This window comes from Arvicanthis niloticus, chromosome 3, assembly GCF_011762505.2.
Source record: "Arvicanthis niloticus isolate mArvNil1 chromosome 3, mArvNil1.pat.X, whole genome shotgun sequence".
Classification (NCBI taxonomy): Eukaryota; Metazoa; Chordata; class Mammalia; order Rodentia; family Muridae; genus Arvicanthis; species Arvicanthis niloticus.
Genome location: NC_047660.1, coordinates 54446721 through 54473010, shown reverse-complemented (window position 1 = coordinate 54473010; position 26290 = coordinate 54446721). Strand labels below are relative to the sequence as shown.

The window sequence follows — 26290 nt, the reverse complement described above, 5'->3', positions numbered from 1 at the left end:
ATATTTCTTTGGATGATAAGCATTCATCAACCTTTGCCTATTTATTTATTCATTTACTCTGAGTGTCCCCAAGTTTTCCCAGAGATGATGATGATGATGATTTATGTGTGTGTGTGTGTGTGTGTGTGTGTGTGTGTGTGTGTGTGTGTGTGTGTGTAGTTAGTTAGTTTTAGGAATGCTTGAGCAGCCTAAGGAAACATTTTACCGACAGTAAATATAAAATGCATGTGTTTCTTACTAAAGCCAAGGCTATGCTCACCACCCTATCATTGTTAGTGAAAAGCTAGAATCTTGGCCGACCTCTCGCAGAGGTAAAAATCTACCCATGGTGGGAGCAGCTGCAACTGTGACGGAATCTACAAATAACATGCTGGAAATTCAGCAGGCACTGTTATTATATCCTGTTTACACTGTCATTTCTCCTATCAGCAGGATATTATTTATACAGACCCCACCCCTGCACTTCTTGTTTATCTTATTATAGAAGCCCTCCAGATCTATAAAAAGCAGCCTCTGCATTTGATTCTGGAACAGCACATGTGTTGTAATTTGGCACCTTGCTACACTTTTTTATTTAGCTTTTTCTGTTGTTAGGCACCATCCGTTCTGATTTTTATCTTAAGGTTGATTTCACATATTAGAGTTGAACTCAAATGATGTTCAAAGCATCTGCTGCAGAATGACAGAAAAGTACACCTAGGTAATGGTCAATCACTAACTTATTGTTCTTTTAAGACATGAGAATCATTTTCTGTTAGCTTCCTGGCTGGACAGGGTGGGGCACAATTATGACTAATTCATAATACATGACAAACACAACTCGGTAAGTTAGCCAATAGATAAAAAAATAACTTAGCCTGCTTTTAATTTCCTCACTCTCTTGCTTTGTAGATTAAAACAAAATAAAACAAACCAACCAACCTGAAACTTTCTTAATCACAAACATGTATTGTAATTGTTGAACAAGCAAACAACCCAGAAACAGTCCTTTGGTGTACCTGTTGATGTGTGGTTTGAGCTAAACCCAATCAGCTCCTTTATGCCTCAACCAGCTCTACCAGGCAGGTGGGTGTGATATGTTCCAAGTATGCATACAGTGACAGATCCTCTGAAGAAACTGCATCACCCAAGTGAGGATTAAGCCTAAGGAGAGTCACTATGCTAATGCCAGATGGCATCCTAATAGAATGAGGTGTGGTACATAGGAATGCATGAAGTATGCAAATGAGCAGGACTCTCAAAACTAAAAGTAGTTAAATTAAGTCGTGAATATACATAATAGAAGATGACAATAAAAAATGGGCATAGGGGATGCATTATAAGAACTTCCTGGGCTGACAAGATGGCTCAGTGGGTAAAGGTGTTTGCTGCCAAGGATTATGACCTGAGTTTTAATCCCTGGAACACACAATAGGAAAAAACAAAAAACAAAACAAAACAAAAACAACAACAAAAAAAACCCCTCTCATCCCAATACATACATATATACATGCACGCATGCATGTACACACTAAAACAAATTTAAGTATAAAATGATTCAAGGTTCAGTATATTCAACACTCAGAAATATTCTCTTCTGAACAAAATCAGCTTTGCAATTCTGTTCTATCACATCACAGATATGTCTGGCTTTCCCTCTCAATTTGGCACATCAGACCATATATTGCTTGTACTCTTAGAAGCTAAAGCAAAGATGCAAAGGACAACATCCCATCATGGCATAACCTACCACACTGTGAGTTTCAGTAAAGCCTACAAAATTTATTCTCATAGTGTATTACACATGTAACTTAGTTTATTAAAGATAAATAATTTATCTCACTCATCCTACTGGCAAATACATAAAGACTTAAATAATTAAAGTCACACCTTTCCTTACCAGTAAGACTTCTACATTAAAGGACATGTTTAAAAGACATGTAACAAAGACATCATTTATAAAAATAAATTACTGGTAAAATATATACACATGTATGTACATATATGTATCATAAAGGGTTGGCTGACATTAGGTATAGGGATAAAATTTAATACTTTTAGCTTTGAAGTTAAAATTTTAATCGTATTAATGAGGAGTACCCTCTTAACATTCGCTTCAGTAAGTACCAATGTTTAGGCCACTGAAGGAACATCAGAGCTAGAAGAGCTACTGCGGCTCAGATGCGAGCATGTAACCACAAAACTATAAAAACTGAGGCAGGGGGTTGAAACACCCAAAGGTATAAATTTGCAGCATGCTAAAAGGGGTGGCAGCGGCAATTACTGTAACCGTCAGTGTAGACCTTGTAACAGCACAGCAAGTGGAAATGTACTGGAAGGAACTTGTGATTCCTCTAAGAGCTTATGGACTACAGAAGAACACACCACCGTGGTCAAACACCTGCACTCACTCAGGGCTTCCATTTTTAAGATTCGATCTGGGTAGAGAATGACACATACACACCACATGTGGGTGAGGTCTGGGCTGCGTGGAGAATGGGATGGGTATAGAGAACAAAGAGAAGACACTGGTGACTCTTCTCAGGAGGGCAATGAGGAAGCTTTCACATACAGAAATGGTCACTCAAAAGACAACTTTCAGTAGGCGATGGTGGTACACATATCCCAGCACTTGGGAGATGGCTGCAAAAGGATCAGGAGTTCAAGGTTGTTCTCAGCCATGGAGTGAATTTGAGGCTAGGGTGGACTGCATGCAACCCTGTCCCAAGGAAAAAACCAAACCAAAACAAAACAAAACAAAAAAAAACAACAAACAACAATGCCCTAATGATGACAAACCCCCAAAACTAAAAAGGAAAAACCCTCCCATCTTGCTTTATCCTCACGAGCCACTTTTTATTAAATTTAATTTAGAGAACTACGAAGCTTTTAAAAATATTAAACAGACAGCAGCTGATGACGTGTCATAGGCTCTACCATAATCAAAAGGAAATGACATCCCCCTTTCAATTACAAAATAGGGATTATTATTATTAATAATAATGTTATAAAATTTACTAACAAAAGATTTTAAAAAGCTCACTGGAGCATGTCCCTGACACCAGAGGCCTTGGTTTAAACCCCAGGCTTCTGTCACCATGCCCAAGCTGACAGGGCTGCAGTACAGAAACGAAAGTGATATTCCAACATCTGCAAAGATGGCTGAGACAAGATGTGATTCTAGAATAAAGGGCTCTGCGGCTCTTACCTGTTACCTGTGCAACAACTGCTTGGGAAATCCTCCGATTGGCAAGAAAGGCTTTGATTTCCTCTTTTATCACACTGCTGTCCCTCCTAACAAAAACAGAAGACAAGACCAACAATGTATGTTGACGGCAGAAATCCTCATCTTTGCTAAAAGAAAGGTGAAGAGAGAGGTGAGGAGAACACAGAAAGGAAGGACACAAAAATAAAGGGAAACAGACTAAACTTGGGTGAAAATATGAAATTACAACAAACCAAGAAACACCAAATACTCCAGTCCTGAAACATCACACCATCAGACAGACACCTCAGTGAATGCCACTGTGGATACAAGTCTCATGTGAGAGGACCAGCAACTGCATGCTGTGAATAACTCAAATTAGGAGCAAGGCTGCCATGTGCAGTATGTATGGCCTCATTATAGGGAATGAAAACATAGAAGCCCTGGAAAAATGAAAAGCAAAGGCAGTGAAAAATCAGCTGTATGAAGACTGGATCTGCAGGTTAAGGAAGGTACTGTAGAACTGACACCCATCTGAAAACCTTGGAAATGCTTCCGGGGCAGAAATCAACACCATTGTCATGAGTGAAATTATTAGCATTGTAATATGTTTATTACAATTAGCTGCTTCCTCTCCCTCCCTTCTGTATAAGAAAAAATGAAAAGAATGTGAAATGGTTTAAGATATTAGTTTCCTATTAAAAGTATTTATTAATTTTCCATTATATATAATAAATACACAGAATAGTTAACACTAAAAACTATAGTATTCAATCTTGGTAATATATACTCTCAGCCTATTACTTATTTAAATAGTCAGCACATTTTCATAGACCAGACATCCATAAGAATGACAAAGCACACAACTCATTCTTCCACCAAAACAAAAATACTTAAATAAAAATTAAACTAGAGTCCTTAAAGAACACTATTCTTATTCAAGATGAAAACTGACACAGAATTGAAGTAGCTAGTTGTCTAAACAAGATCAACAGACTAAAGGCCCCAGCTCAAAGTCAACCTGCCATCTGCTCTCTTATAAAGCATGAGCCAATAATCTTTCTCTCATGCACCTCTACAAATAAATTGAACAAAATATCATCCTTGTATTTTTACAAATACTGTATATAACCTCCAAAACAATATACAATTATTACAATTCCATATTGATTTTATTTTCATTTTTGAGAGTGGAACTCACTCTTGTAGGCTAGGATGGCCTGGAACTACTGAGCCCAGGTAGGGCTCAAACTCAAGGTGCCCTTCCATCTCAGCCTCCTGAGTGGTGAGAGTACAAGGTGCATGTAGGATATTGTGAAGAAAAACCACGGCCATTTTTCTCTTTTTCATTTTACTGAGACACAGTCTATGAGTCCATGCTGGCCTTAAATTTACTATAGTCTCAGCTTCCCGAGTGCTGGGATTATAGCTATGTGCTGCCATGCCTGGGAAACCCTCTTGTATAGATTATCTATATTATACTTTCAATTTTACCTCTCAGCAAAGTCTAATTTTTAACTACTAGCTATTCACAGTAAAACCCTGCTCACTCTTAATCGGAGACAAAGGAATCAAAACTCTTTAAAAATTGTTTTGTGGATAAACCAGTCTTCATGGGGGTTCATGTCTTGCTGTAGATTGGAGCAGAAACAAAAGTATCTAGCAAAATATAATAATAACTTGTGATTTAATTTAGACCAGGTCTTTCAGCCCCTTCACTAGGAAGGGTTATACACTCTGGTGATGGATGCCATGTTTCCTGTGGTGAGCTATATCTGTGCATGTAGTGTGTATGTCTGTGTTTGTCTCTGAGCCCAGAGCTCACCAGTTTGCTAGACTGGCTGGCCAATGAGCAGCAGGGATACCCCTCAGAGATAAACACGCATGTCACCAACTGCCTGACTTTAATGTGGGTGCTAAAGATGTGAACTTAGTTCCTCGTTCTTGTGCAGCAGGCGCAGTACAATTCCTATGATCATGTTCCTGCTGTGGGGGTTTGGGAAAAGAATAGAGATGGGCCAGTGAGTATCCAATGTGTAGCTCTACAATAGATCCCAAGTTATTGGTTGAAAATACTAATCAAAAGGTTTCAAAAAAATTAAAAATTAGCTCCTAATGTAGCATTTTAAATGTTCATACTGACTTAGATTTCTATCTATACTGATTACATCATTATGAAAACATCTGTATCTGTACCAATTATGAACAAGAGACAATTTTAGCAGTATCTATTTCAGATGGCTTTTGTTCACAAACTAAATCATTTGCTTTCTGAGGTAACTATAAAATTAAGTTAAAATTTTTATATAAAGTATTACATTTCAACATACCCAAGGATCTTGGAAAATGAAACTATACTTGAGAGTAATTGTTCAGATTAAATTTTAAAATGTACTTTTGTAGGCAAAAATGAGCAAATGATATTTTCTTGACTAATGATTTAAAATCAAAATTAAATCAGCTTATTTTAAATCAAATGCACCTAGAGCAGACACTAAATCACACAGAATAGATAACACTCAACTATGTAACCAGTTCGTAAATTACTCACTGCCTTGCAGTATGACATTGTTAAATGACTGCAACAAGACAGGAAGCCTCCAGTGTTTAGAAAGCAGCAACCCATTCACCACCTCAGAGAATACATTCTTATGCAGGTCTTAAAAGTGTCCACAAGAAGTTTAAAGATGCACACACGTGTATGTGTGCACATACATTCTTTACTGCTTTACCATAGACACTTTTTGGAAAACAATTAAATAAAAAAAGAATGGGGTGTAGCTAAAGGACCAAATGACCCTGGCCAGCATCATAAACCATGGTCTCAGCCTCCAGTCTCTCCTCTCTGGTCAAACAAGAACATTAACACTCTCTGTTCACACATGGGTATGATGCACTTTGATCCATTCATTCATTTGGCTGTCATAACCCCCTCATCCCTTACCCCCTCCACTCCCACTGATCCCCTCTCTCTCCTCCTCCTCTCCATTCCTGCTGGTCCCCTAAGAGTTATGGATGTAGCTCAGTAGCAGTATGCTTCCCTAGTATGCACAAGGCCCTAGGTTCTATCTCTAGCACTGACCATAGAGGCCTTTAAAATGTTCCTCTAAAAAATGGAATAAAAACTAAATGATGTAATTTGAAACTGCAAATGTATCATATAATTACAAACTATTATTTCTGTACACTAGTCATACAGGATCCAAAGCAAAGAAGAAACACACAGCCAACTATAACTATAAGACATACATCAGTATAAGTGTGCATCTTAGACCAGGTACTTCAAAGCACCATGCATGGACAAAATGTTCTCAAGTCAGTCACTTTACAAGACTGCCTGTTTGCTTGGGTTCACTAGGTATCTGCAAAAATAAATAACAGTATTCCCCTTCATCGTCCAGTTCCATCTTATTGGGCCGACTTGACTGTTTGTCTTCGCCTTCTCCTTAACTGCCATTCCAGGTGTGGAATCACCCATTTGATATATAAAACATAGCTTGTACAAATATGACTCTCTCCTCTTCTATTCCACATTTCTTCCCTTTAATGAAAACTTGAAAATTTGCCTAATGAGAATGAGTACCTTCTTCCACTCCCCACAAATATCTTGCGTGCCTCAAGACTATCCACTGCTGAAGTCTTAGTGAATTAGCACAAGCAACCACTTGACCACAGATAGGCAGTTTTAGTACATGCCACTTCACCCGAGGTTCCTGTTTTCGGATTGCTGCCACTGTGCTCATCTGAGGGACCACTACAGCAGATGGAGCACGGACCATCACTGACAAAGCCACTGTCTTTGTTTTTAAAACTTGTTAAACTCTACACTATTATCCTTCCTAATAAATACAGAAGAATTCATCAGGAATGGCTTTTTGACAAATCACTTAAAAAAAGATTTATTTATTTTATTTTACCTGTATGGGTGTTTTGCCTGCATGCACAGGTATGTGCACCATATGTATACCTGGAGGGATAGATTCTCTGGAACTGGAGCTGCAGACAGTTGTGAGCTCCCAGGTGGGTGCTGGGAATTGAACCAACATCCTCTAGAGGAGCAGCCAGTGTTCTTAACTCCTGAGCCGTCTCTCCAGCCTCCAACAAATAACTTTTAAAATTTGTATGTTTGTTTGTATGTATGTATGTATGTATGTATGTATGTATGTATGTTTATACACATGTATGTACATACGTGAGAATAGGATTATGAGACGGGTCTTGCCTTTAACCCAGGATGACTTTGAACTAGAGATCTTCTTTTCTCAGCCTCCAGAGTCCTGGGATCTAAGTGGCACCACTACCCTGCTCTCTGCCTTTGTTTTGTTTTGAAGCAGGCCCTTGCTATAGAGTCAATAGTGGTCTTGAACCCACAGCAACCCTCCTGCCTCTACCTCCCCAATACTTGGATTCCAGAAGGGTACTACCACACCTGGCTTCCTGACTACTTTTTTAAAAAGACACAATGTAACTACCTTCTACTGAGAGTCATTCTCCCTGATCATCTTGGTTAACCAAGCAAGATCTCATTTGTAGGCTAACTCTTAACACCCCAATTGTACTAAGGACACAAAGCTTCACACAGTTCAAGGTCCTAAGCATGTCATCTACACTACCAGCCTGGAAAGTCCTTTAGCACAATGACTGTCATATTCAGTGTGGATTTTTCGTAAAATGTAATTTGGTAAATGAGTGCAATTTTTCTAGAGATTAAAGGCTATAAAATAGAAAACTTGATATAGATGATTTATATAACAGCTTTAAATTCTTATTTTCAAGTATGTTTATGTTTTCCAAATCAGGATGGAAAGGTTATTTGTGGTGATTCAAAATGACACTGATTTGTTTTCTGGAAGAAAGCATATTAAAGGGCTCATATTTTAAAATGATTTGCTTTAAGATGACTCATACTCCCTAAGTTAACAAACACACCCTTAGCATTCTGGATATTGTAAAGGAGGTAGCTCAAAGTCACCCCAAGATGGAGCCAAAATAGTATATTTCACATTTGAAAGACACTCACGACTTTCTCCCTGTGTACAATTTTAAGACAGAACATTAAAGGGAGAGCTGTTCTATATGCAGAATATGGAGGGACACATGCAGTGGTATTACCTTCTTATGGAGCATAAACATCCTGCCTACACAAGTATACACAGGCCGTGAGCCCCACCTGAGGTACATCAGACCAGAAGCCTTTTCTGATTTTCCTTTTTAAATTTGGGACTGTTTTCATATTTACAATAAAATATCTTAGGGACAGAACCCAACTGAAACACAAATTTCAATTATGTTTTACATAACTTATTCAGTGAGACTAGATGCAACTTGGGACAGTATTTTAAGTAACTGTAGCCTAGGAATGTGTGGTACTATGGAATTTTTCACTTGTGACACAGCAGTACATACAAGTTTTGAATTTTAAAACACAATGGCTCAAGGATGCTAGACCTTATTTTAATGTACAGCATTACTAATTCCAAAAAGCCTCATTTACATTATCTCATATTACATAAATGACCACAGGAAAACAGATACATCCTATTGTATCTGCAGATGCAGACACACATTCCTATGCATACACTTACACTAATAGGCTTTTAAGATGCCCTAATATACAGTGAGTCTTCATCGTTGGCTTTCAGTCCTTCCTAAAAGGGCACATGCAACCATTTATTGAGAATGTATATGCCAGTGTGGCTTTCCTCTTCCTCCTTTTTGATCCCAATTTAAACTAGAAAAGATAATTTCTGACTCTAACAAATGACCGATAGTACAGTTATAACCTGATGTAGCAGCATGCAAGCAGGTTCTCTCTCTCTCTCTCTCTCTCTCTCTCTCTTACACACACACACACACACACACACACACACACACACACACACACACAAAACATTACATACCTTCAAATTATATATTATAACACAGCCTGACTGGATTACAAAATCTGTAAAGCATGTCTTCTAGTAGAATGCTTGCAGGTTGGAACTGGGGGCCAGATGTAGATTTTACAAAGCAAATGAGGCAAGAAGGCACTCGGGCATCCATGCTTCCTACCAGAGCCCACCAATTCCAGCCAGTGTCATGTCACCAGTGTTGAGTAAGCAGCAAGGACAGCATATCACTAGATTGATACAGAATACTCAGAAAGAGCTACTATTTGAAAATTGCTTGTTTGGTAAGTGACTGATCTGAAGTAGCAGGTATGTTAAGGAAGGAGAATGGCAAGCCTAGTAAGGAAGGCCATTCACATTCTCTTGAAGAATGACATTAACTATCTTTTCTAAAACTTTATTAACTCTATAAGCACAAATAATTTCAGTGGTAAAATACAACATCAACACAATGATAACAAAGATGTGGGGTATAATTTAGGCTCAGCTGCCCAATAACCAAACTTTCTTGAGCAAATTACTAATTTTCATGAACCTCGGTTTCTCTGATCAACCACCCAGCACGGTTGTAGGGACTGCAAATGTCATGTGAGCAACTTCTCTCTGTGCCCTAAGAAGGAATTTTGCCCTCTGCAAACCTGACAACGGTGAGGAGGGGCACACCTGAGCAAAGCTGGAGTGGGAGAAAGCCCAGCTGTGGTGGATCAGGGGACCAGAGGTCTAGAGGTCCTAGCTGACTAAATGTTACCACAAGAGCTGTTCTGAGCAAGAAGCAGAGAAAGGAAATGAGAAAGTGTCCTAGTAACTACACAATGATTAAGAGCACACAACTGAAACACGCACTATACCTGTGAGCCTGTATCCAAGGGAATGTGCACAAATAACACAAGCCAGCATCTGAACAAATCAATGCTGTTTTGCTATCTTCTCTACTCAGGATAATTAAAAACTCATGAAATTTCAATGAAAAGTGACTCATTTGTCCAAACGGTTCTCCTTTTTAAACTGGAAAATGATATATACTAAGTTCCAAACACCAGCTACGGCTAAGGGTGTGACTCAGTGGAAGATAAAGCTCTGGGTTCAATCTACAGCACTAAGAAGGTCACCAGCAACAGCAGCGTCTTGGGACCAGTGTTTACAGCTGAGGATGAACCAACCACATCAGTCTCTTGAACTGCAGATCGTTAAAAGCTGGGGAAGACTGACTACGGCTAAGTGTGCTGCTCCTCAGTACCCCATGGTCCCTGTAGCCCAGAGTTCCATACGGAGCAACTCTTCCCTGAGGACAGACTCAGAAGAGCCCATGTGTTTAAGGCTGTCTCATGGCAGAGCTGCCACAAGATGGATCTTCATACAGTAGTGTCAAAGCCCCCATCATTCTGTCTTGATGTTAGAAATTCTTCAGGACTAGTTATAACTCAGTTGTAACTTTTATTATTTTTTGTAAGTCTACAAGTCTATTCACTATCAATTGTAACTAATTCATCTGCAGGCTCTTACCTTTTTTTTTTTAGTTTAAGATTATTTTATATACATGAGTATTTTGCTAGAATGTATGTGTGTACAATATGCATGCTTGGTGCTTACAGACATCAGAAGAGGGCTTTGGATTCCCTAAAAGGAGAGTTATGGATGACTGTGAACTACAATGTGGATGCTGAAAAATCAAACTCAGATCCTCTACAAAAACAAGTATCCTTAAACAGTAAGTACATCTCTCCAGCCCAAAACTTCATTATTATCCAATGCATAACTCTATTGAAAACTATGTTTTTGTATTTCTGTTTGTAAAGGTCTGGAAAAACTTCCTAATTCCAACCATTTAGTACAGACTGTGAGGCTGTGAGAATGAGCGTGGCATCCTAAGTTACTGTGTTTGTCAGTCTGCCTCATTTTTATTGTTTCCCTTTGATGCTGTCTGGAAAGGTTCGTGCTCTGTAAGTTTTCATGTTAGCCTTGCACTGACATCAATCTTCCTGCTCCGGCTCTCATAGTTACAGGCATGTGACCATACCCAGATTATATTCTTAATCAGAGTAAAGACATGCCTTTTTTGATACCTTTTCCTGTTTCCCTAACTAAAATTAACATATGTATATTTTAATTTTTATTTCAAAAAATTAAAAATAACTAATTTATTGACTATATGCATACATGTGTATGTGTGCCATGTTGTAGTCAGAGGACAACTTTTTGGGAATTGGTTCTTTCCTTCTACTCTGTTGGTTCCAGGGGTGGAACTCAGGTCCTCTGACTTGGCAGCAAGCGTCTCTATCCATTAAACCATCTCACCAGCTTCAAATCCTTATTCAAAACAGAATACCCTTATGGCTTAGGCCAAATTTATCTACTTATCTACTTAGCTAACATGCTGAGCCCCCACCATGTGCTAAGGAAAATTTCTAGTTCTAGACACAGGATGGAGCACACTGTGCCTATTACCCTCAAAGAGAAGCAGGTCTGGCACAAAGTCCTGACTGCCTTGGTTGAAAATGGCCTTCATTCCTTTGAGCTTACACTCTAGGTGAGCAACCTTACTTGGTAATGATGACATATGAAGTGCATGTAGCCACTGCATCAACTGCTAAAATCAGAACTTCAGCTTTCAGGGACAGGGTGGCATGTATCTATGTTTCTTACTGAAAATTACTTCTCACCCAATAGCTGTTCAAACTGTTGCACTGATTGAAATGCAAGAAAAAAATGAAGAGTGCCTGTATTCTGCATTATGGTACATTTATCTTCCACTCAGAAAAAGTATTTACAATGAAAGATTGAGGGCTGGATTGGACTAAATGAATTTCTGTCAGGAACTGTCTGCTAAAGCCATAAATAGAGAAAGCCCTTGGACAAATCAAGAGACTAGAAAAGCTTCATCACACAGCAAAGGGCTGAAGCAGAGAAGAAATAAAAAATCTAAACTAAACCCACAATTTGAAGTTTCACTTTCATTTCCAAAGAAGGGAGGGAGAAGCCATTGTTCTTACTGCTAAGCTGCTGAAATACAGCCTAATTAAAAACAGCCTTAGAAAATATAGACGTTTTGGGGGAATTCTAAATAGGCAACATACTAACCTCATTAATTCCTCCACTTTATCATCTACATCTAGGTCCTCTTCTGAGGCTTCAAAGCTATACGACCTCTGACCCATGCTGTTTCCATGGTAGCGAGATGGTGACATCTTCCCATTGGATGTGGACAATCGATCATTGTTCTCCCTCCCATTTTGATTGGTAGTGCAAGGCAGTGGGGAGGTATCATAACTGTTGCTGGGTGATGGGGACATTCCCGAGTGCTGGGTCTGCGTGGAAGCTGTGGCTGTAGAGGAGGATGCTTGAACATTGTTGGTACTGTTCCCATACGAGCTTCCCCCATAGCTGGATCTCCTTCCAAACTTATCACTATGCTCTTGATCAAGACGGTCCAAAGTTTCTAATGCATGAAGAATTTCATGTTTGGTCATTCCGGTACGCCGAAGACGTTGGAGCAGATCTATCTGTTCTATGGTAAATCTGGGTTCATCTGTATAGTGAGACATGGTTTCCAGCAAACTGGAGGGAAAAGAAGGAGGATAAAGAGCTTTTATTGTCAACTAAAAAAACAATTTTATCATCAAGAATCCTCAACTCCACACGAGCTACTGAATATAAAATCATAAGGAATAGGGAGATGGCTCAGACAACTGGCAAGCTTGTTATGTAAGCAGGGGTGCCTAAGTTCAACCTTTTGTACCAGTGCAAAGGCTAGAAACAGCAGCATATGCCAGGCATCCTAGCACTGGAGATGTAGAGACAAGAAGACCTTGAGGCCTTGCTTACCAGCCAGGCAAACTAATCAGTGAAGCTCATCATCAGTGGGTTCAGTGAGAGACCCTGTCTCAAAAAATGAAGTGGAAAGCACTTGGCAAATACACATTATGTACACTTCTGACATCCACGTGCATTCATATACATTTTAATAACACACACAGAGATATATACAACAAAAAATTTAAAAGACAAGCCCTGATAGATTTTTTTTGTTTTTGTGAAATAGATTGCTACAAATCCTGAGTTTAGTAGAAGCGCATTAGTTATAACATAAAACCCTACTTATAATAGAATAAAATTTGTTGTTGTTTTGGTAATCAGCCAAAATTTGGAAGCAAAATGTTAATTATGCAAAAAATACCAATTCATCGGGTAAAGTACATCAGTGCATCAGACCCAGACAATGTGATAATGTACAGGGTGGAGACTGAGAACCGTACATACAACAAGACATCAAGCACTGAGTCTTATTCTTAGCGCTCTGGTGAGCAGCATGCTCTCTAAATAGATCCCTCATGTGTGTACAGCCAACTGGAGCTATGCATGCCTCGGAAAATTGGTTCTACATGTTTCTACCTTAACTAGCACAAGACACTATAGCACAGCAGAAAATGTTTTCTTAGAGAGAAAATTAATTAATATTTTGTTTGAGACATTAGCCCAGTAGTTTTCAACCTGTGGGTTGTGACCCCTTTGGAGGTCAAGAATCAGAAAACATAGATATTTACATTACAACTCATAACAGCAGCAAAATTACAGTTATGAAGCAGCAACAAAAATAATTTCATGGTTGGGGTCACCACAGCATGAGGAACTGTGTTAAAACATTAGGAAAGGCGGAGAACCACTGCATGAGCTGCATCATAAAAAGGTTCTCTCCTTGAATTACTTTTTAATAAAAGTTGACTCTTAAAAATATTTATGTGAGCTGGAGAGATGGCTCAGCAGTCAAGAGCACCAACTGCTCTTTCAAAGGTCCTGAGTTCAATTCCCAGCAACCACATGGTGGCTCACCATCTATAATGAGGTCTGATGCCCTCTTCTGGTGTCTCTGAAGAGAGCAATGGTGTACTCACATATATAAAATAAATAAATAAATCTTTAAAAAAAAAAAGATTTCTGTGTTTGTCTTTATTATTCTGTATGTCTGAGTGTTAATCCACATGTACATATGGGCACCACAAGCACGCAGTTCCATAAGAGGGCAATGGATGTCCTGGAACTGAAGTTACAGTTTTGTAAGATGCCATGTAAGGGTTGAGGACCTAACCTGGGTCTTTTGCAAACACAGCAAGTGCTCTTAACTGCTGAGCCATCTCTCTAGCTTCTAAAATCTAGTTTTTGAACTCACGAGTTTTGAAAGTGATAATCATTTTGTTTTAATTTGCATTTTCTAGTGACAGATATGATCAGTGATATGGAATAGCCTCACAATAAGCGATTGCTAGGAGAAACAGAGGTCAAGAAATTTCCTTATCCTTTACATGTGCTCTAGGCCAGTGCCCCAACCCTGCTGGAGAGCTTACTATTTCTTCATCCCTCTGCACCCCTCAGCTGGAAACCCAATTGAGCAGTCACTTACTCAGAAACTGAATGAGAATTTCTTATGACATAACATCATCTAGCCCTCACAGCAATTCTGTGGTAGACACAATTTACTTTGTTTTATTTTACTGTTTTATTATAAACTGTTAATTATTTTTCATCTTCATAATTACCTTTCCTTGAAAATAAATAAAAGGCCTGTTTTGGTTGGTCTCTTCAGTTCTCATCCAATCAAGATACTTCACAAACTTTAAGGACTATTTATCTATGTGCAGGAAAGTTAGCCACACATTTTTCAACCTTGTTCAGTCAGAGCAGACAGTAAGTCATGTGCCATTCTTCACATGAATGCCTCCCTCTATATGACACAATACTGTCTATTAGTATAAAATTACACAGCATCTGAAATACTTTACACCATTTAGATAATTCAACAATTGGAAACCACTTTTATTCTAAACTCATAAAGGGGGAAATAGGGTCCACCTATCACTTTGATTGTCCAGAACACCTAATCATTTCTAAACACACGTTCTTACTATGTTTTGTACTAAGAGCAGTCTCTTCTGCCAAGAGGTCTAAGGGAGAGGTCATAGTCACCAGGACCAAATGGCAACTTAGGAGAAAGACAAGGGCATCTAGAGCAGGATCACATCATGTACATGGCACAGAAGACATGGTATGTCACTAATAAAACAGACACACACACACATGCACACACGTGCATACACACACACGCACACACACACAAACACAAATGATTAGAAGCTCTCAATGTGCACCAATATACATGGCAAGATATATTATGCCCGTTTCCATTTGTACCTGTCATAATTTACCTAGTGTAAGCATGGCATCATAGAAGTACAGCAGCAGATGACATAATGGTCATCTAACACCATAATGCCAGCAGAGCTTTTACAACAAAAGAAGATAACATGGAGGGCCCAAATTACTTTTCTCATGCACAGAGATCACTCATAGGATAAGTGAAAGTTTTTGCTTTTAATTACTAATTTGAATTCAGGCTCCAGCTAACAGTAATTGAAAATAATGTGAGAATTTTAACACTCAAATAACAAAGCAAAAATTAAAATACAAAAGAACAATTCAGTTCAGGACTTATGGCTCAATTCCTAAATTGATACTATAAGACCACAGTACATCTTGAGACATTAACTGTATTTTGTAATAATACCTAAAACATTTCTAGATAAGCCACAAGGCCCAGGACATATATAAGTGATATTCTGTAGATGGACAACATAAAAGTCTAGCTAAGCATTCAGAGATGATTACTTAGCATTGAAATCACAGAGGCAAAAATGACACGAATTTTAAAGCATCGATAGTTAAGGTTTTCTTGGTGGCAAACAAAATTTTCTTCCAGATTACTTCTGCTGTTTTAACTTTCTGTTCAGAATGACCAGGCAGAACTCATTTTGCCTTACATATGTGGCCACTGTAGGATGATTCAAAACATTCTAAGCCTAACTTACTATGTATATAAAATGCATTACTCCCTACCATCAAAAAGAGTGATCACTTTAAAATAAGAAAATAACATATAAGAGTACGTAAGAAATGTTTTATAGAGAACTGAGCCTCATAGTAGGGTAAAATGATTTATAATTGAAATTATTCGGTAAATTGACTAAAACCTAAGAACAGTCTATGATTAGAAACTGTGGTGTAAATGCCCTTCTCATAATAAAGGATTTTGTGGAAAAAAAAAAATTACATTCCAACGTGTCAATCACACTTCAGTATTTTTTTTTAATTAGCATTGACTGGCCTCCACTTCGTGCAGTTTGGAAAAAAATCTGTTATGCAGCTTTGACATGGTTTCAGACACTGCCATAAAGTGACAAACACGTCTGTAAGACACAGCAGAGCTGATGACCGTTGCCTAGAGTACTCTGCTCTGCTTCAGCATTTCTGAGACGGAGTCTTGTACACAGTTCAGGCTGGCCTCAAACACACTGACTCTGCCTTCATGTCCCAAGTCCTGAGATTACAGGCCAGAGAATACTAAGTCTCATCATCATCAAACTCCTGGATATGGGAAACCAGAGTCAACACCTACCCACTTGAGAACTCTCCCTTCTTTCAGGGATGTCACTGGAAACCTCCCCAGACACTGTAGTAAGCTGCTGACTACAATGCCTGGCCTTCAAATTTTCAATGGTGGCCCACGCCTTTAATCCCAGCATTTGGGAGGCAGAGGCAGGCAGATTTCTGAGTTCGAGGCCAGCCTGGTCTACAGAGTGAGTTCCAGGACAGCCAGGGCTACACAGAGAAACCCTGTCTCGAAAATCAAAAACAAACAAAATAAAACAACAAAACAAAAACCCCCAAATTTTTAAACAAACTCAAAGTTTGGCAGACACCTTGAACACGCTGACATTTCACCTGTGAACCAGCACTGCCCTCCAGCATCGGTGCTCAAAAAACAAAGCACCAACAAAAAACAACAAAACCCAACACCTTACTGCAGTTCTCATTTGGCAATAACTTCTTTAATGTTTTGCTTTCTATTTAATTGAATTAAGTATTTTAAAAATTGTGACTATCATATATGTATACAATGCACCAACTACTCTACTCCTCTCTATGTGAGTTCAAGGCTCACCTGAGGTATAAAGCAAGTTCCAGGCTATTTTAGACACAGTAAATCCAGTCTCAAAAAAAAGGGGGGGTAGGGGGAGGATAAAGAAGAAAAGGAAAGGAAAAAAGCAAAGAAAGCAGCAGGCAGGCATGCAAGCAAGCAAGCGGGTTGGTGGGGAGGGCAAAGTCTCAAAGATAAAGTGCCTTTCCTAGGGCACTCAGCAGACTCAGGACAACTCCTATCATCTGGCTGTCTTCCAAAGCCTTTTCACTAAGTCACAAGAGTTAATGTGGGGCTGGGGAGGGGCTCTAACAAAAAACTAACCAACAACGACGACAACAACAACAATAATAACAAGCAATCTTAATGCTTACTTATTAGATTATAGAACTGTCAACCAAAACAGTAGAAATTTAAGTGAAACAGATTCTACCAAATTTTAGAAATTACGTAGGCTCAAGGCACTCTGCACTAGCTGCTAAAGATACACTTAATGAGCTAATAGGCCCTTTATCTTCTCTAATTTCTGAAATTCCCGGAATACTTTTATTCTGAGGTCTATTTCATATGAACTAGTGGTTACAGTTCATATTCCAGCACAAAAACACTCTTGAAACAATAGCACCATCTCCATTTGCATCTCTCTGCCTTGACTCTAAAGAACAGCCAGCAACTACCTTAGCTAACCTGCAGAACTATGTTACCACAAGCAGTAGGAAGAGAGAAATGCCTTGGGTGTCCTTAAGAGTTTGCATAAAAAACATTAAGAGAACATTCTTTTTAATATTCTGCTTATCCCTAAGAATGCAACAAGAGTTCTAAGACTTAACCATCTACCTCACAAACTTCTAGGCTATTAAACAGTTAAAAATAATAAATATGAGGCTGGAGAGGAGGTTCAGCAATTAAGAGCACTTGCTGCTCTTGCAGAAGTCCTGAGCTTGGTCTCCAACACTCACATGAAAAAAGCTAACAAACCACTGCAGTTCTGAGGATCTGATGCCTCTGGCTTCTATGGACAACTACACTAATGCATATATACACATGCACATAATGAAAATAATAAATACAAACACTTTATATTTAAATGAAAAAAATGTCAAAACACAATGTTAAAAGATGGTAAAAACAAAAAAAAGAAAGAAAGAAAGAAAGAAAGAAAGAAAGAAAGAAAGGAAAGAAAGAAAGAAAAGAAAAGAAAAGAAAAGAAAAGAAAAGAAAAGAAAAGAAAAGAAAACAAAAGAGCTCCCAGGTTTAAAACCTCATACTTATTTACCTCGATGTCAAAGAGATAAACCATTTGAATATTTTTTTAAAAGTTTCTTTGCTCTTGGGCTGGCAAGATGGCTCAGAGGGTAAAAATGCTTGCTGCTAAGCTGATGACCCGAGTTTGATCCCACATGTTAGAAGGGAGAGAGTACCACACTGCACCAACCTGTCCTAACCTCCACACACAAGCAAAGCAAAATCAACAACCACCCCTAACACATAAAGAAACAAATGCCACTTAGAAGAATTATTTGAATTCTAAAAGCATTTGCTGTCAAATCTGAGTCACAATCCTAGTCACTTATCATTACTAAAGTGGCTGACAGGCTGAGAGTTGGAAGTCACATACTTACACCACTGGAAAGGAGCTGAGCATACTTTACATGAGGCAGATCAATGGCCTTTCCAAAGATGGCCAGCCTTATTTACCATTCTGTAGAATAAAGACAGAAAATTGAGAAACAATTATATAACTCAGCATTGAATAAAAAGTTTCATTATGTAATTTTAAGGTATTAAAAGTTAACATTGGATGATCTTTCTTTTTTCAAAATTATTTTGTAATTCTGAAATGAAATATTGAATTGGAGCAAAACTTAAACAAAACCAAACAAAAATACAGAAAAATGACATTAACAGTTTTCCAAATGATTCCCTCGGGGAATTAAAAAACAAAAAATCACCCAATTTAACTTGTTATCGGGAACCACCCACAGAAGCAGATATAAACTTGCAATGCAATGCAGACATTGTAATGGCATCTATCAAACTCCTAACTGGAGATTAAGCCTTGGCCTTCATCCATGCCAGGCCAGTGCTCGACTGAGCTGTCTTGTAACCTATGAAGCCTTTTATTACAAAGCAAGCAAGCTAAGTGTAATGCTAATCTTGCTGCTAGGTGGACTCCATTTCTGTGAGTGTCAACTGTCACAACTATAAAAACAGGATAAAAGGGGAAGCTGGCACACCTATCTTCTGATTTGTTCTGTTAACTGTTGATACACTTCTACCTTCTTCAGTTCTGACCAAAGACACACACACACACACACACACACACACACACACACACCCCTATTCAGAGTCCAGGAATCAAAGGTCAAAGACTGAATTTATTAGCCATTTCAAACCTTAATCTGTAGATAGAGACAACTTTTTCCATAAATGACAGGTTGAAGATTATAAATTCGTCAGCCTCCAACCTTTCACACGTGCTGACAGACACCTTCCTATCACCATGGACACACAGAAATAAAGAAACTAATAAAAACAACAGCAAAACAAGAACTAAGCCATAATGGTGGTACAGGCTTTTAATCCTAGCACTCCGGAAGTAGAGACAGAGATCACTGGAAATTCAAGGACACCCTAGTGGACCAGTGAGTGCCAGGTCAGTTTTGAACTAGAGATCCTGCCTCAAAAACAAAAACAAAAAACAAACAAACAACAAAAAAAACAACAATAAAAAACAACAACAACAACAAAAACCAAAAACCAAGGGTTGGGAAGGGAGTTCAGGGTAAGGTGCCTGCTACACATGCATGAAGAACACAGTTTGATCCCCAGTATCCATGTTAAAAACAAAACAACAAAAATTAATAAATTAAATAAAAACAAAATAAATGTAGTCAATAACAATTAACTAATTAGCTAATTAATTAAAACAGGCCAGGCAAGGAGGTGCTCTGGGGAAGTGAAGGTGGGAGTATCTCTGGGGCTTGCTGGTCAGCTAGGCTAGCTAATTAGTGAGCCCCAGGTTCTTAGAAAAATACGGTGAGGACGAACACTTGACGCTCACCTCTGGCTTCCACATCTACTTATATACACACAACCATGCACACACAAATATACAGATACAGAGGTGAAGAGAATAAATTAGGAAAATTTGCAAACATGTTGTAAACACAGGAAGTATCCAGAACTAACTGCTTAATGCCCACAACACACATCTTAAAACAGTTAGTAAGTTTGACACTACACCACCCTGTGCCTAAGGTTATTTTTACATAGATTCCAAGCCTCATCATTTTCACGAATAATTCTTAGCAAACTTCAATATCTGGTTTCCAAATTCAGAAAAGATTAAGCCACAAAAACTTTAAAGGTAGTTAAGTATAAAAAAGTTTGTTCATAGAATTAAAAACAATAAAAGCCAGTTACCTGAATTTAAAAAAAAGAAAACTATTTATTTACAGATACACAGAACAAAGCTGCTTCTCGAAATTGCTGGTGTTTATGATCTGTGTTTAAAAAGGAAGCAGACTATGACATATGAGTATTTTCCAATCATTTTGGGGAGCTCAGGATCAAACCTGGAGCTCTAACATGCTGACTCCACTCAACCACTGCCCATCTCCAGCCTGAAGCAATTTTTTGTTGAAATCAGGACAATTAAAAGCTTATGCTTTAGGACATTAATCAGAGGTGTTTCACTTATATCAAACATTTTTCCTTTGAACAGTCCCAGATAAACATTGCCTTCTATATTTAGCATCTATCTGAGAGGCAGATGGTAAGTGTGGGGTGAAGAACGGATGGTGACATGTGAGAAGGCAGATTCACAGATACAGAAATTTTAAAAAGCATCATGGTTAGAATAGGCCTTAGAGGGTTGGGGATTTAGCTCAGTGGTAGACTGACTGCCTAGTAAGTGCAAGGCCTTGGGTCTGGTCCTCAGTTCTGTGGGGGAGAAGAAAAAGTAGACTAGTAGGGCTATTCCAAGTGGCTCATGCCAGCCGTCCTACCACTTGAGAAGACCAGCTTGGACCACAAGTGAGTTCCAGACTAGCCTGGGCTACACAGGGAGACTCTGTGTGCCCTCTAACCACTACCACCAAAAATATGTAAAATACTAATACTAATTTCTCAAATAATTTCTCTGGGTAGTTTCAGACTATAAACTTAATGACTATTCTCTCAATCAGATTCACTGAGTAAAGGCTTTACGTGAACCATTTATTGAAGTTCACAATCACCTGAGAAACATTAAGACACTAGCTGCCCAAGGTCAATCAATTTTTCTTACAGAATTACAGGCTTCATATTCAAACTATAGGGTTAATGACACCATTATGATTTCTGTATTGTTTCTCTGGCGCAAATGTTTCACTGTAATAGGTGCTGTGAGATGCACTGAGCATGTTCAGCATCCATGATTAAACAGGCATGTCACAAGCCATGGGGATTTTTATTCTGGAAGAATTATTACACACACTACCTGTCAAGATCTTATAGCCTTTCTGATACTTATGCTGCTTCTACCCCTCCAGTGGCAAGAACACTTCATAGAGATTGTAAAGTTGCTTCTTGTCATTTCAACCCACTCACCTGACTTGACAGATAGGGACTAAATTTCTGTCCTCTCCTTTCTTTCACACACAACATTTAAAAATATCAGCATAACATTTGCAAATAGCTTTCAGGCTAGGCATTCCCATGGCTTTCTCAGTCAGCCTTGCAGGGTCTTCTTTCAGTGTGGTGATAGGGCTTCTCTAATGAGCCTGGCTCCCCAGACATAACTCAAGACTGTACTGTAATTAAGGAGAATACAGAGAACTAGGTTCCCTGGTCCTGGGAAAATCACACAAGATACTCTGCCCCATAGAGTCTTTTTGTGTATTTTTCAGATAATGTATAGTTCATTTGCACAGTCACTGAGCAAACACCCATGGTACAATTATACTTCTTCTCGGTTTCTTTTCTAAGTCCCTTAAATTTTGCTAGATAATCCCCAGGTATATTAATACACACTATCAGAAGAATCCCAGAATTGCCATATGCCTGCCACAGACTCTGTGACAATGCAATAGTACAGAGATTACCGGTCTTGATAATGGTACATGTCATTCTAGAACCATTGTCTGTCAGAAACACACAGACATCTTTAGAGGAGAAAATCCAAGTTAACCTAAGACCTACTAAGCTCAAAGTTGAAGAGGTAGGAGGAGGCCAAGATGATTTTTGAACAGCCTCCAAAGTAATCTTATTTGGAAACTGCTACTGGCTTAAAGGACAATGAAAACTATAAAATAACACAATGTCATGTATCTTAGGTGGAATATAATATTGCCTGGGGATAAAGGTAAATTGGGCCTAGCATTATCAAAATAACCTCTTATGGGTCTGAGGATGTAGCTCAGTCATACTGTGTTTGTCTAGCATGCTCAAGGCCCTGAATTCAAATATGAGCACTACAAATGCATATACCCGGAGTTTATAAATACACAGGTATATGTATCTATGCTGTAATATAAATAATTCCAAGATGAATACTTAACACAATTAAGTTACCCATCATTAAAAGTAAATTAGACAGCAAGCACCTAAGACATATCCACTTCAAAGGAATTAATATCAGATATTGGACCAGGTACCTTAAATGTTCCCAAACTAGTCTCTAACCTTTACTTATCACACATAGTGAATACCTGCCCCAGCCATTCATCTCCCTGGCCCTTCTGAAACACAACACCTCCCTCCCAACCAGGGGAAACTCTTTTATTTATAAGACAGCCAATGCACATTACCGTATTCTCCTAACATCTTGTTACAGGAGCCTGTACATGTAACTGTATTCCTTACTGGAGCAGGAGCTTAACAGCAAGGACTGTTTCCTATTCACTGGACCAGTCTCATTCTCTAATAGTATGCTGACTTAACGAACAGTAAACAAATCTTTGGTGCAGAAATGAAAGAAAATGCCTATTTTTAAGTCTCCTTCCATAAGATAGTCCTAAATTTCTAATTTGGAAAGCACAAAGAGTCCGTATACCAAAACTTAAAATATGCAACTGACCATTTTTTCAGACAATTAATAAGCATGTATTACTTACACATTATAGAGATAAACGAGTTTTGCTCTTAAAAGGTGGATAGTATGTGTTCTCAGAATCAACAATTTATATCTACATCTACACTACATTTAGAGCCAAACTGTGTTAAGATTAGAGGCCCCTGGAGTAGTTAGAACACTAAACTAGAATTTAGAAATGTAACAGCCCCACACTGTTTAACCCCTAATAGTCCCTGGAGTTCCCTAGAGCAGGAGAACTGAAAACCATGGGGGCAGAGCCCTCCCATTGTGATCAGTAACTTTATAAGTTGCTAATCTTTTATTTATTTTTAAAGATTTGTTTGTTTATTACGTATACAGTGTTTTCCCTGAACACCAGAAGAGGGCACCAGGTCTCATTATAGATGGCTATAAGCCACCATTTGATTGCTGGGAATTGAATTCAGGACCTCTTGAAGAGTAATCATCTCTTCAGCCCCAAATCACTAATCTTTTTAAAGAGACTCTCTTCTAATCTAAAACAGAATCCACTTCTGTTTGGCATATGCCTGGAATATTCTGATATTGCAATATAATAGTCTATTCAGGGAATCTATCTATCTATTGCTTATTCACTCATTTGAAGCCTTTACTTCACGGGCCGAATAAAATAACAGTCATCAGAGCAACACTTGTCACCCTAGACTGGTCAAAGATCCAAATGTCCTCTTAATTTTACACTTCCCTCAACCCAACAGTTTCTTAATGCTTAATCACAGAAATAATTACAAAATTAAAGAGTGAATTCATTAAGCTACAATAGGGTAAATCATAACTTCTTAAGACAGAACTGATAATAATGAACAGACAATATTTTCTACTCACCTCAGCTTATAAATGAAAAAACAGTCCTAATGCAATATACACAGAGCCCTTACTCTTAGCTAAGCCATAGCATCTGTCGGACAAAGGCAAAAACAAGGCTCTACAACTGTAAATACCTATCTTTTACAGGTCTGAAGTACCTCAGTAGAGCCCAGATGCTAGTCTCAAGATCATTACCTTCAAAAGAGTTAAGACTCTAGTTTCCAAGTCTCCATGGACAATAAAACCCTAAATCATTACTAGCAAATACAACTGGCCTATTCACCTATCTACTAGGTGAGGTGGCTCATGCTTGTCATCCTAGCACTCAGAAGGCTAATCTAAGAGGATATCGAGTTTGAGGCCAGCCTGGGCTACATAGCCAGATCCTGCTTCTAAGGGCAGCTTAGAATCACTAATTCTGGAAGTAATGTTGCTGAGTTGTATATCATATGGCTCTGATATTATCTCTGACATGAAAGTTGTACCAATAGCCTAGATTGCTTTTCACAGATTTAAAGGCCACTTTTTTTTTTTTGCTGAAACCAGTGACTCTTCAATAGAGCATGTGTGTGTGTACACACATATGTATGTATGTATCTATGCATGCATGCATGCATGCATGTATTATGTGTGTATATGTGAGCATGGGTGCATACGTGTGTATGTATGTGGCATGACCTTCTGATTTTAGGAGGCAAAAAACTTCTTATGTATTCCCCCAAAAGAATAGTGACTGATTACTTCACATCCAATAATCTTTCTCCACATTTTAACTCATCTTTTTCTTTACTGATAAACAGCCCCAAACTCCATCTTCCCAGGAGACTGAGACCTGGGATTCCCACCTCCATACTTGGCTACCTAGTAAAGACACATTTTTAAAAGTCTTTTTTACACATTATTTACTCTTATCTGTTTATGGTGGGAGTAGGGAAAATAGACTTATGCCATGATATACGTGTGGAGGTCAGAGAATAACTTCTGGAAGTAAGTTCTATTCTTCAACCATATGAGTCTCAGGGATTATACTCCAGTCTTAATGCTTGGTGATAGATGCCTTTACTGAGACATGTGGCCACAAAGACATTTTTTCTTTTAAACAAAACTTGGTTCAGTGACATGTATTATGTGGTGTGCAAAACTGGTCTGTCTGGTCATTAACACTAGTAGCCAGAAACCTAATTCCCAGGTTAATATTTACAATGACCTATACAATATATAAAAGGAAAACATTACAGATATTCAGACACTTTAAACATCAGCTGGAAATTTTGCTGAGTTTAGAGTAATTCAAATGCAGAATGAAGCCTTCCATGAAGCAACAGTTTCTGTTAATATATTTACTGAAATTTGCTGAGAAAAACTATACAACAAGCTAACATTTGGCATCCCTTTTACCTAAAAGTGTACGTTTAATGCTTCAAGTACTGTAGGCCATGTATTGGTCATTTATGCATTCAACAAACACTATCTAAGGACAAGCAAAGCACTGGGGAGCATAGTTATGAAAAAATACAAGTTCTGCTCACATAAAGCCTATAATCCTGCAGTGAAAGACACAAAGGGGTTAATATAGATTCCATGTCATGATAAGCACATAAGAGAAAAAGAAAGCTGGGAAAGAGGCTAGGACTTGCTGGTCATGAAACTACAGTCTTAAATAGGGTGCTGAGAAACTCTCACTGAGAAGTTAAACCTGACTAAAGACTAAAATAAGGAAGAGAGCAACCATGTAGATGGGGTAGAGGGAATTTCAAGATCTCGAGTCCAGAGACAGCCTATCAGGTTCAGGGCTGACAAACCCAAGGGTATGTGTGAACAATTAGAACACAGGCTAAGCATGAGCCCCTCCTAGCAGCCTAAGATTCAAAGGAGCCTATAGTTTCTACTTAGAAGAACAAAATACTTCCTTAGCTAAAAGAAAACTAACCACTTTCATGGGTAACACAGTAGGCAACCTAGTACATATTACTAAGGGCAGAATTTCTAATATCAATAGGTTAGCAGAGAACTTTCTTCTGTATATGCTCAGCACCTTAGAGAGCATCATCAGTCACCCTTAGACTAGCTTTAAAGCACAGCTGTCAATTTACTAGGTGAGTATGGAAGACAGAGGACCAGGGAATTCAGCTCTCCATGCACTACACGAGAATGAAGAGCTGGCCAGGTAAGATAAGATAGCACACACTTGTAATTGCAGTATTCGGAAGGCTGAGGCAAGAGGATCATGACCAGTCTATATAATAGACCCCATTTAAAAACAGAAAAGAGATAGGGAAGGAAAAAGCTTTGGAAAAAGATAACTTGAAATAAATCAGAAGAGACACCTCACAATAGCTACAAGT

General features: G+C 38.5%; 1 protein-coding gene across 16 annotated transcripts in view; it reads right to left on the bottom strand.

The window, feature by feature from the left end:
* Hmbox1 (homeobox containing 1) overlaps window positions 1–26290 on the bottom strand; it is a 133452-nt gene that overhangs the window by 72157 nt on the left and 35005 nt on the right. For 15 of the 16 annotated variants that reach the window (XR_013109313.1, XM_076930848.1, XM_076930845.1 and 12 more), the window contains 3 exons: window positions 18664–18743; window positions 12154–12630; window positions 3188–3273 (listed from right to left, as the gene is read on the bottom strand). Coding sequence is in view for 15 of the 16 variants with exons in the window: in XM_076930848.1 (XP_076786963.1) it covers window positions 3188–3273; window positions 12154–12630; window positions 18664–18686 (586 nt within the window). In the remaining variant the exon portion in view is untranslated. The remainder of the gene's footprint in view (window positions 1–3187; window positions 3274–12153; window positions 12631–18663; window positions 18744–26290) is intronic. The other variant, XM_076930849.1, reaches the window with a different exon arrangement.